This window comes from Melanerpes formicivorus, unplaced genomic scaffold (assembly GCF_026170545.1).
Source record: "Melanerpes formicivorus ecotype bairdi unplaced genomic scaffold, bMelFor1.0.p_v2 SCAF_14, whole genome shotgun sequence".
Lineage (NCBI taxonomy): Eukaryota > Metazoa > Chordata > Aves > Piciformes > Picidae > Melanerpes > Melanerpes formicivorus.
In genome coordinates, this window is record NW_027142366.1 from 11,565,924 (window position 1) to 11,585,103 (window position 19,180).

The window sequence follows — 19,180 nt, forward strand, 5'->3', positions numbered from 1 at the left end:
AGCAGCAGTGCCACCTCCAGCTGCAAGATGAGGTGGGCTGAGACCCTCAGAGAAGGGCCTGGGCCACCAGTTGAAGTTTATCTGCAGCACTAAGTGGCCTTTTTAAGGTCTGTCACTGAAAGTCAGGTGCTTGGTTAGTTAGGGTTGGGTGACTGATTGGACTTGATGATCTTGGAGGTCTCTTCCAACCTGGTTGATTCTGTGCTGCTTTGGTATTTGGGGGGAAACACAGCCTTGAAGTGCAGCTCTTTGACTGCACAGCCTGCAAAGGTGCTGTTGGTGGCCTCAGGTCAGCACATGCTGGGTCTGGTGGGTGAGGAGATGTGGGGTTAGCTCTGGGTGCTCATGCAGCAAATTCTGGGCAGCACCACGTTGGGATCAGTTTCCCTGCAGTGTTCCCAGAAGGGTGTCTTTGTCATCACCCTGCCTGTGTCAGGAGAAGACATGCATGTCTTCTGGCCTGGCAAATAGAGGCTGTGGAGCTGCTGAAGGGAAGCAGAGGTGTGGGAGGAACGTTGCCCACCTGTTCCCAGCTTCTGTTTTTGGCCACATGCACTTCTCAGCTCCGATACCCACTGATGCCAGATTCTGCCTCTCTTTACACGTGGTGGTGACCTCACAGTGTGAGGTGCTGGGAGTGACAGGGAGCTCAAAGTGAACAGAAGGGTTCCCAGCCTGCCTTTGACGCTCCCTCAACGTTTTCCTCCTCCTTAGTTTTCCTGCAGTGCCTGCTCTGGTTGGTGATCATTGCAACAGGCTGCCTGGGGAGGATGGTGGTGGAGTCCCCATCCCTGAAGGTGTTCAAGAAACCTGTGGCCATGGCGCCTGGGGACATGGTTTAGTGGCCATGGTGGTGCTGGGATGATGATTGGACTCAGTGATAGAATAGAATAGAATAGACCAGACCAGACCAGACCAGGTTGGAAAAGACCTTTGAGATCCTCGAGTCCAACCTATCACCCAACACCATCTGATCAACTAAACCATGGCACCAAGCACCTCATCCAGTCTCTGCCTAAACACCTCCAGGGATGGGGACTCCACCACCTCCCTGGGCAGCACATTCCAATGGCCAGTCTCTTTTTCTGGAAAGATCTTCTTCCTAAACCTCCCCTGGCACAGCTTGAGACTGTGTCCTCTTGTTCTGGTGCTGCTTGCCTGGGAGAAGAGACCAACCCCCTCCTGGCTCCAACCTCCCTTCAGGTAGTTGTAGACAGCAAGAAGGTCTGCCCTGAGCCTCCTCTTCTCCAGGCTAAGCAACCCCAGCTCCCTCAGCCTCTCCTCACAGGGCTGTGCTCCAGACCCCTCCCCAGCTTTCTTGCCCTTCTCTGGACACCTTGCAGCACCTCAACATCTTTCCTAACCTGAGGGGCCCAGAGCTGGACACAGGAGTCAAGGTGTGGTCTAACTGGTGCAGTGATCTCTAAGGCTTTTCCAACCTTGATGGTTGTGTGTTCTACAGGGTATAAAATCTGCCCCAGGTCCACTCAAACCCTCTCGAGTCCTGGTGTCTGCCCTCAGAAACCAGGCAGATCTCAGCTGCTCATTTCCCCCTGCTCTGGGCTGACCTGGTGCCAATCCCTTCACATGCCCCTGACACCCTCTCTGTCTTCTCTCTGCAGTTTGCTGCTTCGTGGTGCACAAGAGGTGCCATGAGTTCGTCACCTTCTCCTGCCCTGGTGCTGATAAAGGTCCTGCCTCTGATGTAAGTACCTGGTCCCACATCCTGAGCGAAGGCACAGCCTGAGGGAAACATTATCTCCATCGCTCTGCTCCACAGCAGCTTGGAGATGGGCAGAGGGCTACTAAGATGCTGAGGGGACTGGAACATCTCTTGTGAAGAAAGGCTGAGAGACTTGGGGCTTTTTAGCCTGGGGAAGAGAAGACTGAGGGGGGGATCTCAGAGGGTGGGTGTCAGGAGGATGGCAGCAGACTCTTGTCAGTGGTGCCCAGTGACAGGACAAGAGGTGAACAAACTGGAACCTAGGAGGAGAAACTTCTTTGGTGTGAGGGTGCTGGAGGCCTGGAGCAGGCTGCCCAGAGAGGCTGTGGAGTCTCCTTGTCTGGAGAGCTTCCAGCCCCACCTGGCCATTGTGATCCTGGGCAAGCTGCTGTGGGTGCCCTGCTTGAGCAGAGGGCTTGCTCTGGATGATGCCCACAGCTCCCTTCCAACCTCCACCGTGCTGGGATTCTGTAACAACAACATTCCTGGGGGTACCAGATGAGGTGTGACCTTTGGCCACTCTTTAAAAACCAGAAAGCCACCCAAATGCCCTAAGTCAGCTCCTGGAGTGGATTTCCCAGTGGATCCTGGGCTCTGGGGGTGGATGGGGGGAGCTGGAGCAGTGGAGCTGGCTCAGGCTCCTCAGCGTGGTTCTGCCAGCTCCTTCCAGGTCTGTCTGGCAGGTTTTGTGTTTTCCCATGGAAACTGGTTAATCTGGGGAGCTGCCAGGAGAGAAGGGATGGAATTGGGGGAACAGCAGAGCACCACAACTCTCACCTTAAAAATAGAAGTGGTGGGAGCAGGCAGAAGCTGAAGGTGGATGATGAAGACAAGCCGTCAGCCGCCCTGCCCCTGCCCGGAACTGGGCTGTGCTGGGGTGAAACAGAATCACAGAATCAAGCAGGTTGGAAAAGACCTCAGAGAACACCAAGACCAACCTATTACTTAACACCCAACACCTCCTGACAACTAAACCATGGCTTCAAGTGTCACATCCAATCCCCTCTTGAACACCTCCAGTGATGGGGACTCCACCACCTCCCTGGGCAGCACATTCCAATGATGAATTACTCTCTCTGGGAAGAACTTTCTCCTCACCTTGAGCCTAAACTTCCCCTGGCACAGCTTGAGACTGTGTCCTCTTGTTCTGGTGCTGCTTGCCTGGGAGAAGAGACCAATCCTCACCTGGCTACAACCTCCCTTCAGGTAGTTGTAGGCAGCAATAAGGTCCCCCCTGAGCTTCCTCTTCTCCAGGCTAAGCAACCCCAGCTCCCTCAGCCTCTCCTCACAGGGATGTGTTCAAGGCCTCTCCCCAGCCTTGTTGCCCTTCTCTGGACACATACAAGTATCTAAATGTCCTTCTTAAACTGAGGAGCCCAGAACTGGGCACAAATGGGAGCTTCTTCAGCAGAGGGAGGCTCACAGCAGGGTCAGAACCCTCTGTCTGCAGCATTGGGTAGGGGCTGCCTATGCCCCTAGAGAGAGGACAGACTGTGGGAGGGTGTGGAAGGCCAGGGCTAAGTGTGGGTCATGGCCATCTGGGATCATAGCATCACAGAGTTGTTTGGGTTGGAAAAGCCTTCCAAGATTGTCCACTCCAGCCATCAACAGCTCCATGGCCACTGAACCATGTCCCAAAGTGCCATGGTCAGCCATTTTCTGAACAGCTCCAGGGATGGGGACTCCACCACCTCCCTGGGCAGCCTGTTCCAGTCCCTGACCACTATTGCAACAAAGAAATTTTTCCTCATCTCTAACCTAACCCTCCCCTGGCACAATTTCAGGCCATTTCCTCTCCCTCTATCACCTGAGACGAGGGAGAAGAGACCAACCTACACCTCACTCCGACCTCCTTCACCCAGAGCTCATCTGGCTGCCTGCCCCTTTGCTCTGCTTTCTCTTCCTCCTCCTCCTCCTCCTCCAGGAGTGTGCTGGGTGTGGTGCAGGCCTGGTTTGGAGCTGAGAAATCTGCCTGGGTTTTGCAAACCTGACTCTGAAGAGGAGGTGAAAGCAAGCAAAGCAGGGCCTGTGGTGCTTCCCCAGCTGCTGAGAAGGGTCTGCACTCTGTTTGCTTCCTCATTGCAGACTCATAGACTGATTTGGGTGGGAAGGGACCTTTAAAGCTCATCCAGTCCAACCCCCCTGCAGTCAGCAGGGATATCTGCAACTAGAGCATGTTGCTCACAGCCCCAGGCAGCCTGACCTGCAGTGGTTCCAGGGATGGGGCATCTCCCACTTCTCTGGGCACCCTGGGCCAGGCTCTCACCACCTTCAGTGCAAAATGTTCCTTCTCTCCAGTCTGAATCTCCCTCTTTCAGTTTCAAACCATCACCTCTTGTCCTGTCACAACAGGTCCTGCTCAAAAGTCTCTTCCCAGCTTTCTGCTCAGCCCCTTTAAGTGCTGCAAAGCCACCAGAAGGCCTCATGGAGCCCTCTCTTCTCCAGGGCAGAGGGAGATAAAACCCTGAAACCACTTAACCTTGCTGAAAGAAAATGAGGTTTGGCAGCAGGAGAGCAGGGATGGCCATGATCCAGATGCCACCTCCAGAGTGTTGCTTGGGCACTGGGCATCCTGCCCATCCAGTCACCACTTTCTCATCCTTGCTCATCATCTGGGTAGCAGCTGGCAAGAGAGGCAGCAGGTATCAGGAGATGCTTTGCTTGTTTCTGCAGGGCTTTGGCTGAAGGTGCTTGTGATGCTTTTCATTTGGCTTCCTACCAGCCCTGTACAAACTGGAATGGGCATGGAGCAGCAAGAAGCCCCTTGGTCCCTCACCAGCAGGTCTCACCCTTGTGCCTCCTCTGGGCTGTAGGTTACTGTGAACAGCCCCTGGGCAGGGAAAGGTCTAAATTCCACCTCAGCTGTTGCATTTGAAGAGGCACCACTTGTAACCAGGGCATGTGAGGAGCCCTGGATGGGATCCTCTGTTGCTGGTGGCCCTGCTGGGTGAGATCCCTGCTGGGGCTCAGCAACAGATGGGTGAAGCTGCCCAGCTGGTGCTCATTAATTTTTAATACACTATTTCTGCAGATGAAGAGAGGGATGCAGATGCTGAGGATTTCAAGCAGGGAGTGAAAAAAAGGCCCTTCTGTAGCTGATTTTTTTTTTCTCTCTCTCTCTGGCAGCCCCTCTGGTTTGTCCCCCTGCAAAGCCATCAGCTGGGCTGTCACTGGGGGGGTGCACTGGGACAGGCACTGGTGTGACTGGGGCAGGCTTTGTCCCTTCTGCACTGGCAGTCAAGCTTCTTGCAGCAAGATAAACCCTCAGGAGCTTGGGATCAAGAGACAGCAAACTCCTTCAGCAGCCAGGGGTGCTGTGGCTGCTGGGGATGAGATGAGGCCTGGGGCTTCACTTTGAGCTGATGCAGAGCTGGAGAGCTCCTCTGCTCTGTGGCTGGTGCTGCCTGTGGTGTGAGTCCAGAGGCAGCTGAGACTGTGCCCAGTGCTGGTCACATGAAGGTTGTGATGGCTGTAGCTGGGCATCTCTCAGCTGGTGCAGTGCTCTGGGAGCTGCCTTCTCCTTTCCCCTTTCCTGCAGGAAGAGGAGCTGAATCGATTTGGTTTGTTTAAACCTTGTGTGGACTGCGCAGAGCTGGAGAGGGAAGAGGAGATGGCATCTGCAGGGGCAGCACAGAGCTGGCGGGGAGGCTCGAGCTGGGGCTGCAAAGGGGAGATGCTGCAGTTCCAGCCAGATCCCAGCCTGAGCTGGAGCTCTTCATGCCAGCTGGCTGCTGGTTTCATCCCCAGAGCTGCTCCACTCTGCTCTGCTGTTTGTGCAGCCCAGGCTTAAAAATACATTAAAAGGAGAAACTGTTCTCACTTTGCTCCTTGGTCTCAGGCTCTTGGAGGGCTTCAGAGCTACTTGAAAATCAAGGAGAAAAACATTTTGTAACTAGGAAGGGCTTATGGTGGCCATGGACCATAGAATTAATAAGGTTGGAAAAGACTTCAGAGATCATCAAGTCCAACCTCTCACCCAACAGCTCCTGACAACTGAACCATGGCACCAAGTGCCACATCCAATCCCCACCTGAACACCTCCAGGGATGGTGACTCCACCACCTCCCTGGGCAGCACATTCCAATGGCCAACAACTCTCTCTGGGAAGAACTTTCTCCTCACCTCCAGCCTAAACTTCCCCTGGCACAGCTTGAGACTGTGTCCTCTTGTTCTGTTGCTGCTTGCCTGGGAGAAGAGACCAATCCCCACCTGGCTACAACCTCCCTTCAGGTATGGATGCTTCATTTCAAACATCTGAGCAGTGCCAGCTACTTATTCAGTCTACAGTGCTGCTGTGAGATCCAACACCCTTAACTCCTGACCATACATCTATGACAAGGGATGATGACTTGAACCAAAAGAGGGAGATTCAGACTAGAGAGAAGGAAGACATTTGTGACATTGAGGGTGGTGAGAGCCTGTCCCAGGTAGCCCAGAGAGGTGGGAGATGCCCCATCCCTGGAACCATTGCAGGTCAGGTTGTCTGGGGCTCTGAGCAACCTGCTCTAGTTGGGGATGTGCCTGCTGACTACAGGGGGTTGGACTGGATGAGCTTGAAAGGTCCCTTCCCACCCAGACCATACTGTAACTGCATGATTTGAACCAGCCTGGGATTCACTCCTTGAAGTTAAGTCTGTGTTTGATGTGCTCTGTGGGGTGGTTTCTTGTGCAGATAACCCTGGTGAGGGAGGACATTTCCCACAGCAGCAGAAGTGGAGGGCAGTGAAAAGCCAAAGTCCATCTCTGCCAGCACTGACCAGCTCAGGAGCTGCTTTCTGTTTGACCTGGTTGTGTTTGAACCTCCCTGGGGAGGAGAGTGCCTCTGTGTTTAACCTTGCAAAGCCTTCTGAGGAGCAATCTTCCATCCAGGAGAGGAGCACTAATTACCCAGCCATGATAGGGTCTCTCAGGCAGAGAAATTAATTGCTTCTTGCAGTAGAGAATGAAGCTGAGCAGTGCTGAAGACACTGGGGCTGCTCTCATGCTGGATTGCTCTAAAGCCATGCCAGGATGAGTTCTGATTTCTTTTGCTGGCTGAAGGTCTCCTGGGGAGGCTGTGTTTGGAGCTGGGGCATTGCTGAGTGCATTGTGGCTGCCCCACAGGGCTGCTGAGATGAGGGCAGTGATGTGTTCACCTTTTGCTCCTCTAACCTGCTCTGAACATGTGTGGTGCTGAGCTCAGAAGTGCTGATGACAATGAGCTGCTTGTTCCCATGCTGTGTCCCTCCAGAAGCTCTGAGCTTCACCTTAGCTCTCACTTGGTGTGCTGTCAGTAGGATGGAATCCCAGAGTGGCTTGGGTGGGAAGGGACCTTCAAAGTTCATCCTGCAGTCAGCAGGGACATCTGCAACTAGAGCAGGCTGCTCAGAGCCCCCAAACAACCTGACCATCAGTGGTTCCAGGCATGGGGCATCCCTGGGCAGCCTGGGCCAGGGGCTCACCACCCTCAGGGGTAAAACACTTTTTCCTTCTCTCCAGTCTGAATCTCCAGCAGGAGCAGGGAAGTCATTCTGCCCTGTACTCAGCACTGCTTAGGCCACACCTAGAGTCCTGTGTCCAGTTCTGGGCCCCTCAGGTTAAGAAGGACATTGAGACTCTTGAATGTGTCCAGAGAAGGGCAACGAGGCTGGGGAGAGGCCTTGAGCACAGCCCTGTGAGGAGAGGCTGAGGGAGCTGGGGTTGCTTAGCCTGGAGAAGAGGAGGCTCAGGGGAGACCTCATTGCTCTCTACAGCTACCTGAAGGAAGGTTGTAGCCAGGAGGGGCTTGGTCTCTTCTCCCAGGCAAGCAGCACCAGAACAAGAGGACACAGTCTCAAGCTGTGCCAGGGGAAGTTTAGGCTGGAGGTGAGGAGAAAGTTCTTCCCAGAGAGAGTTGTTGGCCATTGGAATGTGCTGCCCAGGGAGGTGGTGGAGTCATCATCACTGGAGGTGTTCAAGAGGGGATTGGATGTGGCACTTGGTGCCATGGTTTAGCTGTCATGAGGTGTTGGGTGAGAGGTTGGACTTGATGATCTTTGAGGTCTTTTCCACCCTTATTGATTCTATGATTGCCTCTTTTATTTCAAACCACCACCCCTTGTCCTGTCACAGCAGGCCCTGCTCAAAGTCTGTCCTTAGCTTTCTTCTAAGCACTGAAAGGTGTCAACAAGGTCTCGCTGGAGCCTTCTCCAGGCTGAACAACCCCACCTCTCTCAGCCTGGCCTCACAGCAGAGGGCTTTCCCCTTTCATCATTGCTGTGACCTCTTTCTGGCCCTGCTGTGACCTCTTTCTGGCCCTGCTCTGACAGCTCCCTGTCTGCGCTGCGGACTCCAGAGCTGGCCCCAGCTCTGCAGGGGGAGTCTCAGCAGAGCAGAGCTTCAAACTGAAGGTGCTGCTGAAAAGATTTTCCCCAGCTTACAGTGACAACATGTGGGCTGTACTGGAGAGGGGGACCAGCCCAAGCCCACCAGTGGCAGTGTTAAGCTCTGCTCCTGGCTGTGCCAAGCTCTGCCGCTCCATCCTCTCCTGCTTGCCAGGAGGCAGAGCCAGCAGAAGCTCTCTGAAACACAGTGAGGTCTTCAGGAGCTGAGCTCAGGTTTGGGTAATGCCAACCTAATTATAGTCAGAGCTATTAGTAGAGTGCATAATTATTTAAATTGTAGACAAAATCCTCATTAAAATGACCTTCTTCACATTCTCCTGCTAAAGGTCACCCAATCAGGAGCCATTAATAAATATCAGAGGTGCTCTAGGCAGGGAAGAGGCCAAGGCAGCTTGGTTTGAGGTTTGCATTTCATTCCTCCACCCTTTGCAGCTCTAGCAGAGCCTTCCTGTCCTGCTCTCACCGTGCCTGAGCTTCCTCCATGCTCTGTTTGCTGGAGGCAGAATCATTTCATCTCTGTCTTGGGCTCTTCCTTTCCTGGAAAGCTGCAGAGCTGTGTCTTTGTCCTGAGCAAGTATCACTGCCACCTAGAGCAAGAGGGACACTGCCCAGGGGGTGGGCAGCCAGGTGGTGGGAGAGACAGGATGTGAGAATCATTGGTTGGATTGGAAAAGCCCTCCAAGATCATCCAGTCCAACCATCAACCCAACACCACCATGGCCTTCAAACCATGTCCCCAAGTGCCATGGCCACAGGTTTCTTGAACACCTCCAGGGATGGGGACTCCACCACCTCCCTGGGCAGCCTGTTCCAGTCCCTGACCACTCTTGCAGCAAGGAAATTGTTCCTCATCTCCAACCTAACCCTCCCCTGGCACAATTTCAGGCCATTTCTTCTTCTGTCACCTGAGGCTAGGTTGAGCAGAGACCAACACTCACCATGTCCCCAGGTGCCATGGCCACAGGTTTCTTGAACACCTCCAGGGATGGGGACTCCATCACCTCCCTGGGCAGTCTGTTCCAGTCCCTGACCACTCTTGCAGCAAAGAAATGTTTCCTCATCTCCAACCTAACCCTCCCCTGGCACAATTTCAGTCTATTTCCTCTTGAAATGATGTCCAGACCCCAAGCTGACCCTTGGAGCAGGGTGCAGAGAGGGTTGCTCCACTTCCTCAAGTCTGGGATCTTCCCTGGAGTGAGCTTTGGCCAAGTGTGGGCTGGCAGGAAGGAGCTGGCAGCAGCAGGAGGAGTGAAGATGCTGTTTGTACCACCTGAACTTCCTCAGCCCCTTCAAGTTTCTTCTCTCTGGGACTATCTGTGGTGGGAAGGGACACTGCTGCTGGGCAGTCCCTTTGCATGGGATATCACCAAGCCCTGCCTGCCCAGGTTGGGGTGGGATGAGCAGCTGCCTTCCCTTCCTCTAGATGTGTCCACTGAGCCAGGACCCCAATCCCTCCTCACACCTCCCACACTTTTGGGATGCCCTGGCTCTGGTGCATGCTCAGATCTCCTCAGCCTTGCTGCAGCTTGCTGCTACCTTTTGGCTTGCTAATTAACTTCTCCAGCTCTTGTGGTGAGCCATCTGCCCCTTGTGCCAGGGCACATGCTCCCTGCTCCTGCTGGCGCTGCCATCCGGCGCCAGTTCCTGTGGGATGAAGATGTCTCTGCTTTGCTCCATCCCAGCACCTTCTGGTGCTTCCCTGGCTCTTCTGGAGCCCAGCCCTTCCTTCTGCCAGCCTGCACATGGCCTCAGCCCTGCAGCTGAAAAGCTCTGCTCTTGTTTGCTTAGGATGTGGGGGGATCACAGAGTGGTTCTGGTTGGCAAAGACCTTGGGGAGCATCAAGCCCAGCTGCTAAGCCAGCACTGCCAGCTCACTACCAGAGCATGGCCCTCAGCACATCTATGGTGGCAACCTCTCCTTAAAGGATTGGACTGGAGAGGACAATTGGGTCCACATCCTCCTACTGGTGCCTCTGGAGGCTGGATCTGAGGTGGGCTTGTGCAGAGAAGAGCTATCAGGAGAGCAGTGACACAAGTGGTGCAGCCTGTGCCTACCTTGGTGGCACTGGTGGGAGGATCAGCCATGGGTCCTGCAGGCAGTGGTAGCCTCAGGGCCTTGGTATTCTTTCAGGCACCTGGAGGCTGCAGGGCAGCATGGTGAGAGCCCTGCTCTCATGGAGAGCTTACACTGAAATCACCCAGCTCCTGAGGCATATGGGAGGTCACAAACACTTCTAGATGATGAAGAACCTGGAACTGCTGCAGCAGATCCAGAGGAGGCCACCAAGATGATCAGAGGGTGGAGAACCTCTGCTATGGGGGCAGGCTGAGGGAGCTGGGGCTCTTCAGCCTGGAGAAGAGAAGGCTCCAGGGAGACTTCAGAGCAGCCTTCCAGTACCTGAAGGGTGCTGCAGGAGAGCTTTTGACCAGGGCTTGGAGTGCTAGGATGAGGGGCAATGGCTTTGAGCTGGAAGAGGGGAGATTGAGACTGGAGATTGAGAAGAAATTCTTGACAGTCAGGATGGGGAGACGCTGGGACAGGTTGCCCAGGGAGGTTGTGGCTGCTCCCTCCCTGGAGGTGTTCAAGACCAGGCTGGATGAGGCCTTGAGCAACCTGGGCTGGTGGGAGGTGAACCTGTCCATGGCAGGGGTTTGGAACTGGATGAGCTTTGAGGTCCCTTCCAACATGAACCACTCCAGCAGCCTGTGAGATGCTCGGAGAGAAAAGCTGAGCTTGAAGGTTTTGCTGCTCTCCAGGAGAGTGCCTTTTACTGGGTACTGGCAGCAGCAGAAGAGGAGCTGTCATCCCCATCTCTCTGCAGCTGCCTGCCTAGCAGATGAGATCTCCTGTCAATAACCATGTAGGGACTTGCTGGAAGCTGTCAGGAAAGCTGTCAAGGGCAGGTTTTATCTGCAGCCATGCCTGACATGGAAGCAGTCCAGGCTGTGATGCTCGTGCCCACAGACACGTTAGCTGCTGCTGTGTGGCTCACTATGCTCATGGCCAAGGTCTGACCATGCTCAGGGACCTCCTGTCCTCCCATGGCCAAGGTCTGACCATGCTCAGGGACCTCCTGTCCTCCCATGGCCAAAGCCTGACCATGCTCTGGGACCTCCTGTCCTCCCATGGCCAAGGTCTGACCATGCTCTGGGACCTCCTGTCCTCCCATGGCCAAGGTCTGACCGTGCTCAGGGACCTCCTGTCCTCCCATGGCCAAAGTCTGACCATGCTCTGGGACCTCCTGTCCTCCCATGGCCAAGGTCTGACCATGCTCAGGGACCTCCTGTCCTCCCATGGCCAAGGTCTGACCATGCTCTGGGACCTCCTGTCCTCCCATGGCCAAGGTCTGACCGTGCTCAGGGACCTCCTGTCCTCCCATGGCCAAGGTCTGACCATGCTCAGGGACCTCCTGTCCTCCTATGGCCAAGGTCTGACCGTGCTCAGGGACCTCCTGTCCTCCCATGGCCAAGGTCTGACCATGCTCAGGGACCTCCTGTCCTCCCATGGCCAAGGTCTGACCGTGCTCAGGGACCTCCTGTCCTCCCATGGCCAAGGTCTGACCATGCTCAGGGACCTCCTGTCCTCCCATGGCCAAGGTCTGACCATGCTCAGGGACCTCCTGTCCTCCCATGGCCAAGGTCTGGCCGTGCTCAGGGACCTCCTGTCCTCCCATGGCCAAGGTCTGACCATGCTCAGGGACCTCCTGTCCTCCCATGGCCAAGGTCTGACTGTGCTCAGGGACCTCCTGTCCTCCCATGGCCAAGGTCTGACTGTGCTCAGGGACCTCCTGTCCTCCCATGGCCAAGGTCTGACCATGCTCTGGGTTTCTGAGGCTGGAATGCTTTAAATGATGTCACTTAGTGGAGCTGCAGGATCCTTCATCTGTAAAACTCTGATATTTAGCTGCACAGGGGCTGGGCCATCTCCTCTAGACCAGGCTTTGGCCAAGAAAGATTGGGCCAGATGTAGCCAGGAGGGGGTTGGTCTCTACTCCCAGGCAACCAGCACCAGAACAAGAGCTGTGCCAGGGGAGGTTTAGACTTGAGGTGAGGAGAGAGTTCTTCCCAGCCATTGGGATGTGCTGCCCAGGGAGGTGGTGGAGTCACCATCCCTGGAGGTGTTCAAGAGGGGATTGGATGTGGCACTTGGAGCCATGGTTTAGTAGTCATGAGGTATTGGATGACAGGTTGGACTTGATGATCCTTGAGGTCTTTTCCAACCTTGTTGATTCTATGATTCTATGGGGCTGGCTCTGCACTGCTGGGTGCAGGAGGAGCCTTCCCTTCCCTTCTCTTCTCTTGGCAAACTTCTTTTGAACCATTCTGGGTTGAACTCTCTCAGCATCTGCATGCACAGTGAGCTCTTCATCCCTGTCCCTGCTACAAAAATAGTCTCTTTGTGCAACAGCCTCAGCCTGCTTCCAAAAGGATGCCCACAGCTTCCACTTTCTGGCACTTTCTAAAGCACTGCTCAAGGTGGAACTGGCCCCCACCAACCCTGCTAGCTGGAGAAGCTGTTCCACCTCCCCCCACCGTGCTGTCCCATCGCCCTCACACCCTCTGGGCTCTGGCTGCTGGCTCTCCTCGGAGCAGCCCCTCAGGCTGGGAGCAGAAGGTGAAGCCTGAGATGCTCCTGGGAGGGGTCCAGCTGCCCCCCCCCCCCCCAGGGCTGGGATGCTGAAGGAAAGGTTTGGAAAGCCCTGGCCCTTCCCGTGCCAGCTCACTCCTGCACTGCTGGCTCTGCTTTCCCAGCTTTTTTAGCTCCCAGCTCCAGTGGGAATTGAGCATCCCTCGCACCAAGTGGGCAGGGGCTGGCTCTGCAGGGAGCTGCTGCTTTTATGAATGACAAAAGCTCTGCTGTGCCTGAGCTGCAGGAGCTGCTGCCAGAGGGGAGCACAGAAACTGCAGGGCTCGGGGGCAAACCCTCCCTGTGGCTTTGGCTGGCACCTGGCAACTGCTGGAGCTGTCCCTGTGCCCTGCCACCACTGTCCTCATCCTGCGCCAGCGAGGGTCAGCATCATGGAATTGTCTGAGCTGGAAGAGACCTTTGAGATCCCCCAGTCCAACCTTCAACCTAACCACCATGGCCACTAAACCACGTCCCAAGGTGCCAGGGCCACACATTCCCTGAACAGCTCCAGGGATGGGGACTCCACCACCTCCCTGGGCAGCCTGTTCCAATCCCTGACCACTCTTGGAACTAAGAAATTTGTCCTCATCTCTAACCTAACCCTCCCCTGGCACAGCTTCAGGCCATTTCCTCTCCTTCTATCAGCTGATGCCAGGGAGAAAAGACCAACCCCACCTGGCTCCAAGCTTCTTTCAGGGAGTTGTAGAGAGCAGAGAGGTCTCCCTTCAGGCTCCTCTTCTCCACACTAAACAACCCCAGCTCCCTCAGCTGCTCCACATCAGCCCTGTTCTCCAGACCCTTCACCAGCTCTGTTGCCCTGAGGGTGCCCAAGCATCCTGGGGTGCCCTCCTCTGCAGCCTGCAGTCCAGCTGGCCAGCCAGAGGCCTCCTTTCACCTGGAGTGACAGCAGAGGAAGGCTTTTCATTTCCTTGGGTGCTTGATCTCCAGGCAGAGACACAGAGGCACGAGCTGGAAGGTCAGGAGTGCCATCTGAACACGAGGAGGAACTTCTGTAACTCAAGGGCTGCTGGAGCAGGCTGCCCAGAGAGGTGGTGGAGTCTCCATCTCTGGAGACATTCCAGACTTGCCTGGCCATGTTCCTGGGTGACCCTGCCTTGGCAGGGGGGGTTGGGCTGGATGATCTCCAGAGGTCCCTTCCAACCTCCCCCTGCTGTGGCTGTGGAAGCTGCAGTGCAGTTGGGATGGGCAGATGCACTTCAGGGGAAGGTGAGGCTTTGGCAGCTGGCTTCTGACTCCACTCTTTATTTATTCACTCAGCTCACAGTGCCCTCAGAAGGTGGCTTTCCTAATGGCTGGGCACCCTTCCAGGCCATTAAAAAGCCACTCAGCTCAAATGACCCAGCTGGGAGCTATGCCTCAGCCCTAACCCCTCAGCAATTAACCTGAGATGAAATGAAGCCAGGTGGTGCTTGCCACAGGCTTCTCCTTTGCCTGTGTGCCTGCTGCTTCCCAGCACCCTGCCCAGCACAGCCCTGCAGCTCTGGGCTCTCCATGCAGGAACAATGCTGCTCATAGAATCATAGAATTGTCAGGGTTGGAAGTGACCTCAAGGATCAGCCAGTTCCAACCCCCCTGCCACGGGCAGGGACACCTCACACTACAGCAGGTTGCCCAGAGCCACATCCAGCCTGGCCTTAAAAACCTCCAGGTGGTGGAGTCCCCATCTCTGGAGGTGTTCAAGAGGGGATTGGATGTGGCACTTGGTGCCATGGCTTAGTAGTCATGAGGTGTTGGGTGACAGGTTGGGCTTGATGATCTCTGAGGTCTTTTCCACCCTTATTGCTTCTATGATTCTATGATTTGATGTGTTAGCTGGGCAGGGGCTGGGGGCTGAACACCAAGGTGTTTGCTAGGCAGGGGTTGGGGGCTGAACACCAAGGTGTTAGCTGGGCAGGGGCAGGGGGCTGAACACCAAGGTGTTTGCTGGGCAGAGGCTGGGGGCTGAACACCAAGGTGTTAGCTGGGAAGGGGCTGGGGGCTGAACACCAAGGTGTTTGCTGGGCAGGGGAAGGGGGCTGAACACCAAGGTGTTTGCTGGGCAGGGGCTGGGGGCTGAACACCAAGGTGTTAGCTGGGCAGGGGCAGGGGGGCTGAACACCAAGGTGTTTGCTGGGCAGGGGCTGGGGGCTGAACACCAAGGTGTTAGCTGGGCAGGGGCTGGGGGCTGAACACCAAGGTGTTAGCTGGGCAGGGGCTGGGGGCTGAACACCAAGGTGTTTGCTGGGCAGGGGGCTGAACACCAAGGTGTTTGCTGGGCAGGGGGCTGAACAGCAAGGTGTTTGCTGGGCAGTCTCAGTACAGCTGGGCACCATGGGGGCTGCTTTCTGTGCTTTACCCCACTGGGCTGATGTGGAAGTTGAGCGGTGTCCAGCCCTTGTGCAGGTTCTTTCCCTGCCAATTTCACCTGGAGGCTTCTGTGCTAAACCCCAGTTCTTTCACAGCAATCAAGCCCAGAGCAGCCCCTGCCTTGCTTTTGCATTGTTATGGCAACAACAGAGGAACAAGGACCGATGCTGGATGCTGGAGACTGCTGGAAAAGGTCCACAGCAGTCGGTGGCAGTTGACTGAAGTCCATTACCAGCACCTCCAAAGCCAGCTGGCATGTGGAGCCTGGAGAGCTGTGGTGCCTTGCCAATGTTTGATGCAAGCTTCTCATCCTTGCTCCTTTGTTTCCCTCCCAGGATCCCCGGAGCAAACACAAATTCAAGATCCACACCTACTCCAGCCCCACCTTCTGCGACCACTGCGGCTCCCTGCTCTACGGCCTCATCCACCAGGGCATGAAGTGTGACAGTAAGTGATGTCACCCTTGGCTCTGCCTGAAGCAGGGGGGAGGTGGGGCGGTCTCTGGCACCCTCAGCTCCTGGGCAGAGGCTCCCAGTCTTCCCTGAGCTGTGGTCAGGGCCCTGTCCTCTCTGCCGTCAGCGTGGAACGTGGTGCTGGCACCCGAGGGGCTGGGCACCAGTGTGCCCCTTCTTATCCCTGCTGTTCCTGCAGGGGAAGAGGAGGGGAAGGTGGCTGGCTGGGGGAAATTCTGCCTGCAGCCCCCCTGCAGCATCCCTCCTGCAGCACCCCCCCACATCTCCCTGCAGCACCCCCCCACATCTCCCTGCAGCATCTCCAGCATCTTCCCTTCCCACCTCCAGCATCCCCTCTCCTTCCCTTCCCACCTCCAGCATCTCTCTCCTTCCCTTCCCACCTCCAGCATCCCTCTCCTCCCCTTCCCACCTCCAGCATCTCTCTCCTTCCCTTCCCACCTCCAGCATCTCTCTCCTTCCCTTCCCACCTCCAGCATCTCTCTCCTTCCCTTCCCACCCCCAGCATCCCCTCTCCTTCCCTTCCCACCTCCAGCATCCCCTCTCCTTCCCTTCCCACCTCCAGCATCTCTCTCCTTCCCTTCCCACCTCCAGCATCTCTCTCCTTCCCTTCCCACCTCCAGCATCTCTCTCCTTCCCTTCCCACCCCCAGCATCCCCTCTCCTTCCCTTCCCACCTCCAGCATCTCTCTCCTTCCCTTCCCACCTCCAGCATCCCCTCTCCTTCCCTTCCCACCTCCAGCATCCCCTCTCCTTCCCTTCCCACCTCCAGCATCCCCTCTCCTTCCCTTCCCACCTCCAGCATCCCCTCTCCTTCCCTTCCCACCTCCAGCATCTCTCTCCTTCCCTTCCCACCCCCAGCATCCCTCTCCTTCCCTTCCCACCCCCAGCATCCCTCTCCTCCCCTTCCCACCTCCAGCATCCCCTCTCCTTCCCTTCCCACCTCCAGCATCCCTCACATCCTTCCCTTCCCACCTCCAGCATCCCTCACATCCTTCCCCTTCCAGCATCCCTCACATCCTTCCTTCTCCAGCATCCTTCTCAGCCTCCCTCACCTCCAGCATGCCCTCATGTCGTGTGTCCCCCCCTCAGCATCCCCAGGCAGCTCTGGCTCCTGTCCCTTACGTAACCAGCTGCCACTTGGCTTTATCTGCTGGGAGTGCTTCCCCCAGCACGGCCCTGACAGCACAGCAGCTTTAAACCCTGGCTCTGTGCACTGTTTGTTCCCTCCTTGCTTCTGACCCTGTTTTTTTCTTGCCTTCCCACGGGAGGCAGGGTTGCTCCACCCTCCCTGATGGGTTTCCAGGGAGGGGAAGTGGAGTTGTGAGAAAAATGACAGAAGCCATCAGTTTTCCTTCCAGGGTTTCCCAGCCAACTCCACTTCCAAGGAAGAGTTGTTGGTGGTTTTTTTTCATGGGCTTTTTCTGTGCATGCTTTAGAAGCCTAATCTTGAAACAAACAACCCCCAAAAGCCTTTGCAGGGCTGCTTGAGGAGCTCAGCAAGTGCTGAAGGAGGAGAGCAGCTCACACTGGTGGGGGATTGAACTGGTTAGGGCAACCTTCCATTGTGGCAGTGCTGGGCTAATCGTTGGGCTCAGGGGTCTCTCCCAACCTAAGGCATTCTGTGACCCTCATCATCCTCTTTCCAACAGCATCACTCTCATAATCCCCTCCAGTACCATCACCTTCATCATCCTCCCCACTAACAGCATCACCCCCATAATCCCCCCCAGTACCATCACCTTCATCATCCTCCCCACTAACAGCATCACCTTCATCATCCTCTTTCCAACAGCATCACCCCCATAATCCCCCCCAGTACCATCGCCTTCATCATCCTCCCCCCTAACACCATCACCTTCATCATCCCCCCCAGTACCATCACCTTCATCATCCTCCCCACTAACAGCATCACCCTCATCATTCCCCCCAGTACCATCACCTTCATCATCCTCTCCCCACAGCATCACCTTCATCATCCTCCCCCCCACAGCATCACCTTCACTATCCCCCCAGTACCATCACCTTCATCATTCCCCAACCCTCCCAATAGTATCACCTTCCTCATCCCCCCACAGCATCACCTTCATCATCCTTGCCCCTAACACCATCACCTTCATCATCCCCCCAGTACCATCACCTTCATCATCCTCTCCCCACAGCATCACTCTCCTCTTCCCCCCCACCAGCAGCATTGCCTTCCTCATTCCCCCTACAGAATTGCCTTCCTCATTCCCCCCACAGCATTGCCTTCCTCATTCCCCCCTACAGCATTGCCTTCATCATCCCCCCCGACACCATCACCTTCATCATCACCCTCATCATTCCCCTGCCCAGACAGCTTCACCTTCATCCTATCCCCCCCGCGACAGCATGACCTTCCTCATCCCTCCCCGTCCCCTGGCCAACAGCATCCCCTCCTCATCCCCCCCCGCTCCATCTCCCTCCGGCCCTGCGCTGCTGCAGCGCTTGGCTGCTGCTGCCCCCCTGTGGCCGCTGCCACAACCGCTCCAGAGCCCTCGGGGCGGCAGAAGTCCCTGCAGAATGAGTGCGGGGAGAGGGGCTGAAGGAAGAGGAGGAGGATGAAGAGGGACATCAGTTGTTTTCCAAGCTGATCTCCTCGTGGGCCATGCAGTGGCTGCTTCCAGCGCCTTGAGCTCAGAGAGGCAGATTCAGACTGGAGACAAGGAAGAGGATTTTGATCCTGAGGGTGGGGAGAGCGTGGAAGGTGGGAGATGCCCCATCCCTGGAACCTGGTCAGGTTGTCTGGGGCTCTGAGCAAGCTGCCCTGGCGGCAGACGTCCCTGCTGGCTGCAGAGGGGTTGGACTGGCTGGGCTTGGAAGGTCCTTTCCCACCTAAACCAGTCTGGGATGCTATGAGCAGAGCTAAAAGGCTCCAGAACTGGTGGGCAGGTCCCTGTGTCCTGGCAGAACTCTGCCAGAGCCTCCAGCTGCATCTGAAGGTGCATGGCTGCAGGTTTACCCCAGGACCCCTCCCAACCATCCCCAGTTTCAGAGGATCCCAGAGGGGTTTGGCTTGGGGAGAGGATCCCTAAGGATCAGCCGGCGGCAGGGAGCCCTCACAGGATGCCACGAGTCCCGCCGGCCCGGGGGGCTGCAGGGCTCACCCAAGGCACTGTGTGTGTGTGTGGGGTGGCAGCAGGCTCCCTCCCTCTCTCCCCAGCCTGCATGATGAACGTGCACAAGCGCTGCGTGATGAACGTGCCCAGCCTGTGCGGGACGGACCACACCGAGCGCCGCGGCCGCATCTACATCCGCGCCGACATCGAGAAGGACGTGCTCACCGTCGTGGGTAGGGCTGCCTCGGCGGCACACCCCCCAGCCACGGCCCCATGCAGCCCCTCGCTGCCGCCCCGTGCCCTGCCCCCGGCGCTCACACCCGCGGGGCCCTCCGCTGAGCCAGCCCGGGGCAGCGAGCCTGGGGAGAGGCCTCGGGCACAGCCCTGGGGGACAGGCTGAGGGAGCTGGGGTGGCTTAGCCTGCAGGAGAGGAGGCTCAGGGGAGACCTTAGTGCTGTCTACAACTACCTGAAGGGAGGTTGGAGCCAGGAGGGGGTTGGTCTCTTCTCCCAGGCAGCCAATGCCAGAATGGCATGGAGCAGGCAGGGG

The 19,180-nt window shown here is 56.4% G+C and overlaps 1 protein-coding gene across 2 annotated transcripts in view; it reads left to right on the forward strand.

The window, feature by feature from the left end:
* PRKCB (protein kinase C beta) overlaps positions 1-19,180 on the forward strand; it is a 128,286-nt gene that overhangs the window by 58,364 nt on the left and 50,742 nt on the right. For both annotated transcript variants that reach the window (XM_068147029.1, XM_068147028.1), the window contains exons 3-5: positions 1,623-1,705; positions 15,418-15,529; positions 18,736-18,864. In XM_068147029.1, coding sequence (XP_068003130.1) covers positions 1,623-1,705; positions 15,418-15,529; positions 18,736-18,864 — 324 coding nt within the window. The remainder of the gene's footprint in view (positions 1-1,622; positions 1,706-15,417; positions 15,530-18,735; positions 18,865-19,180) is intronic.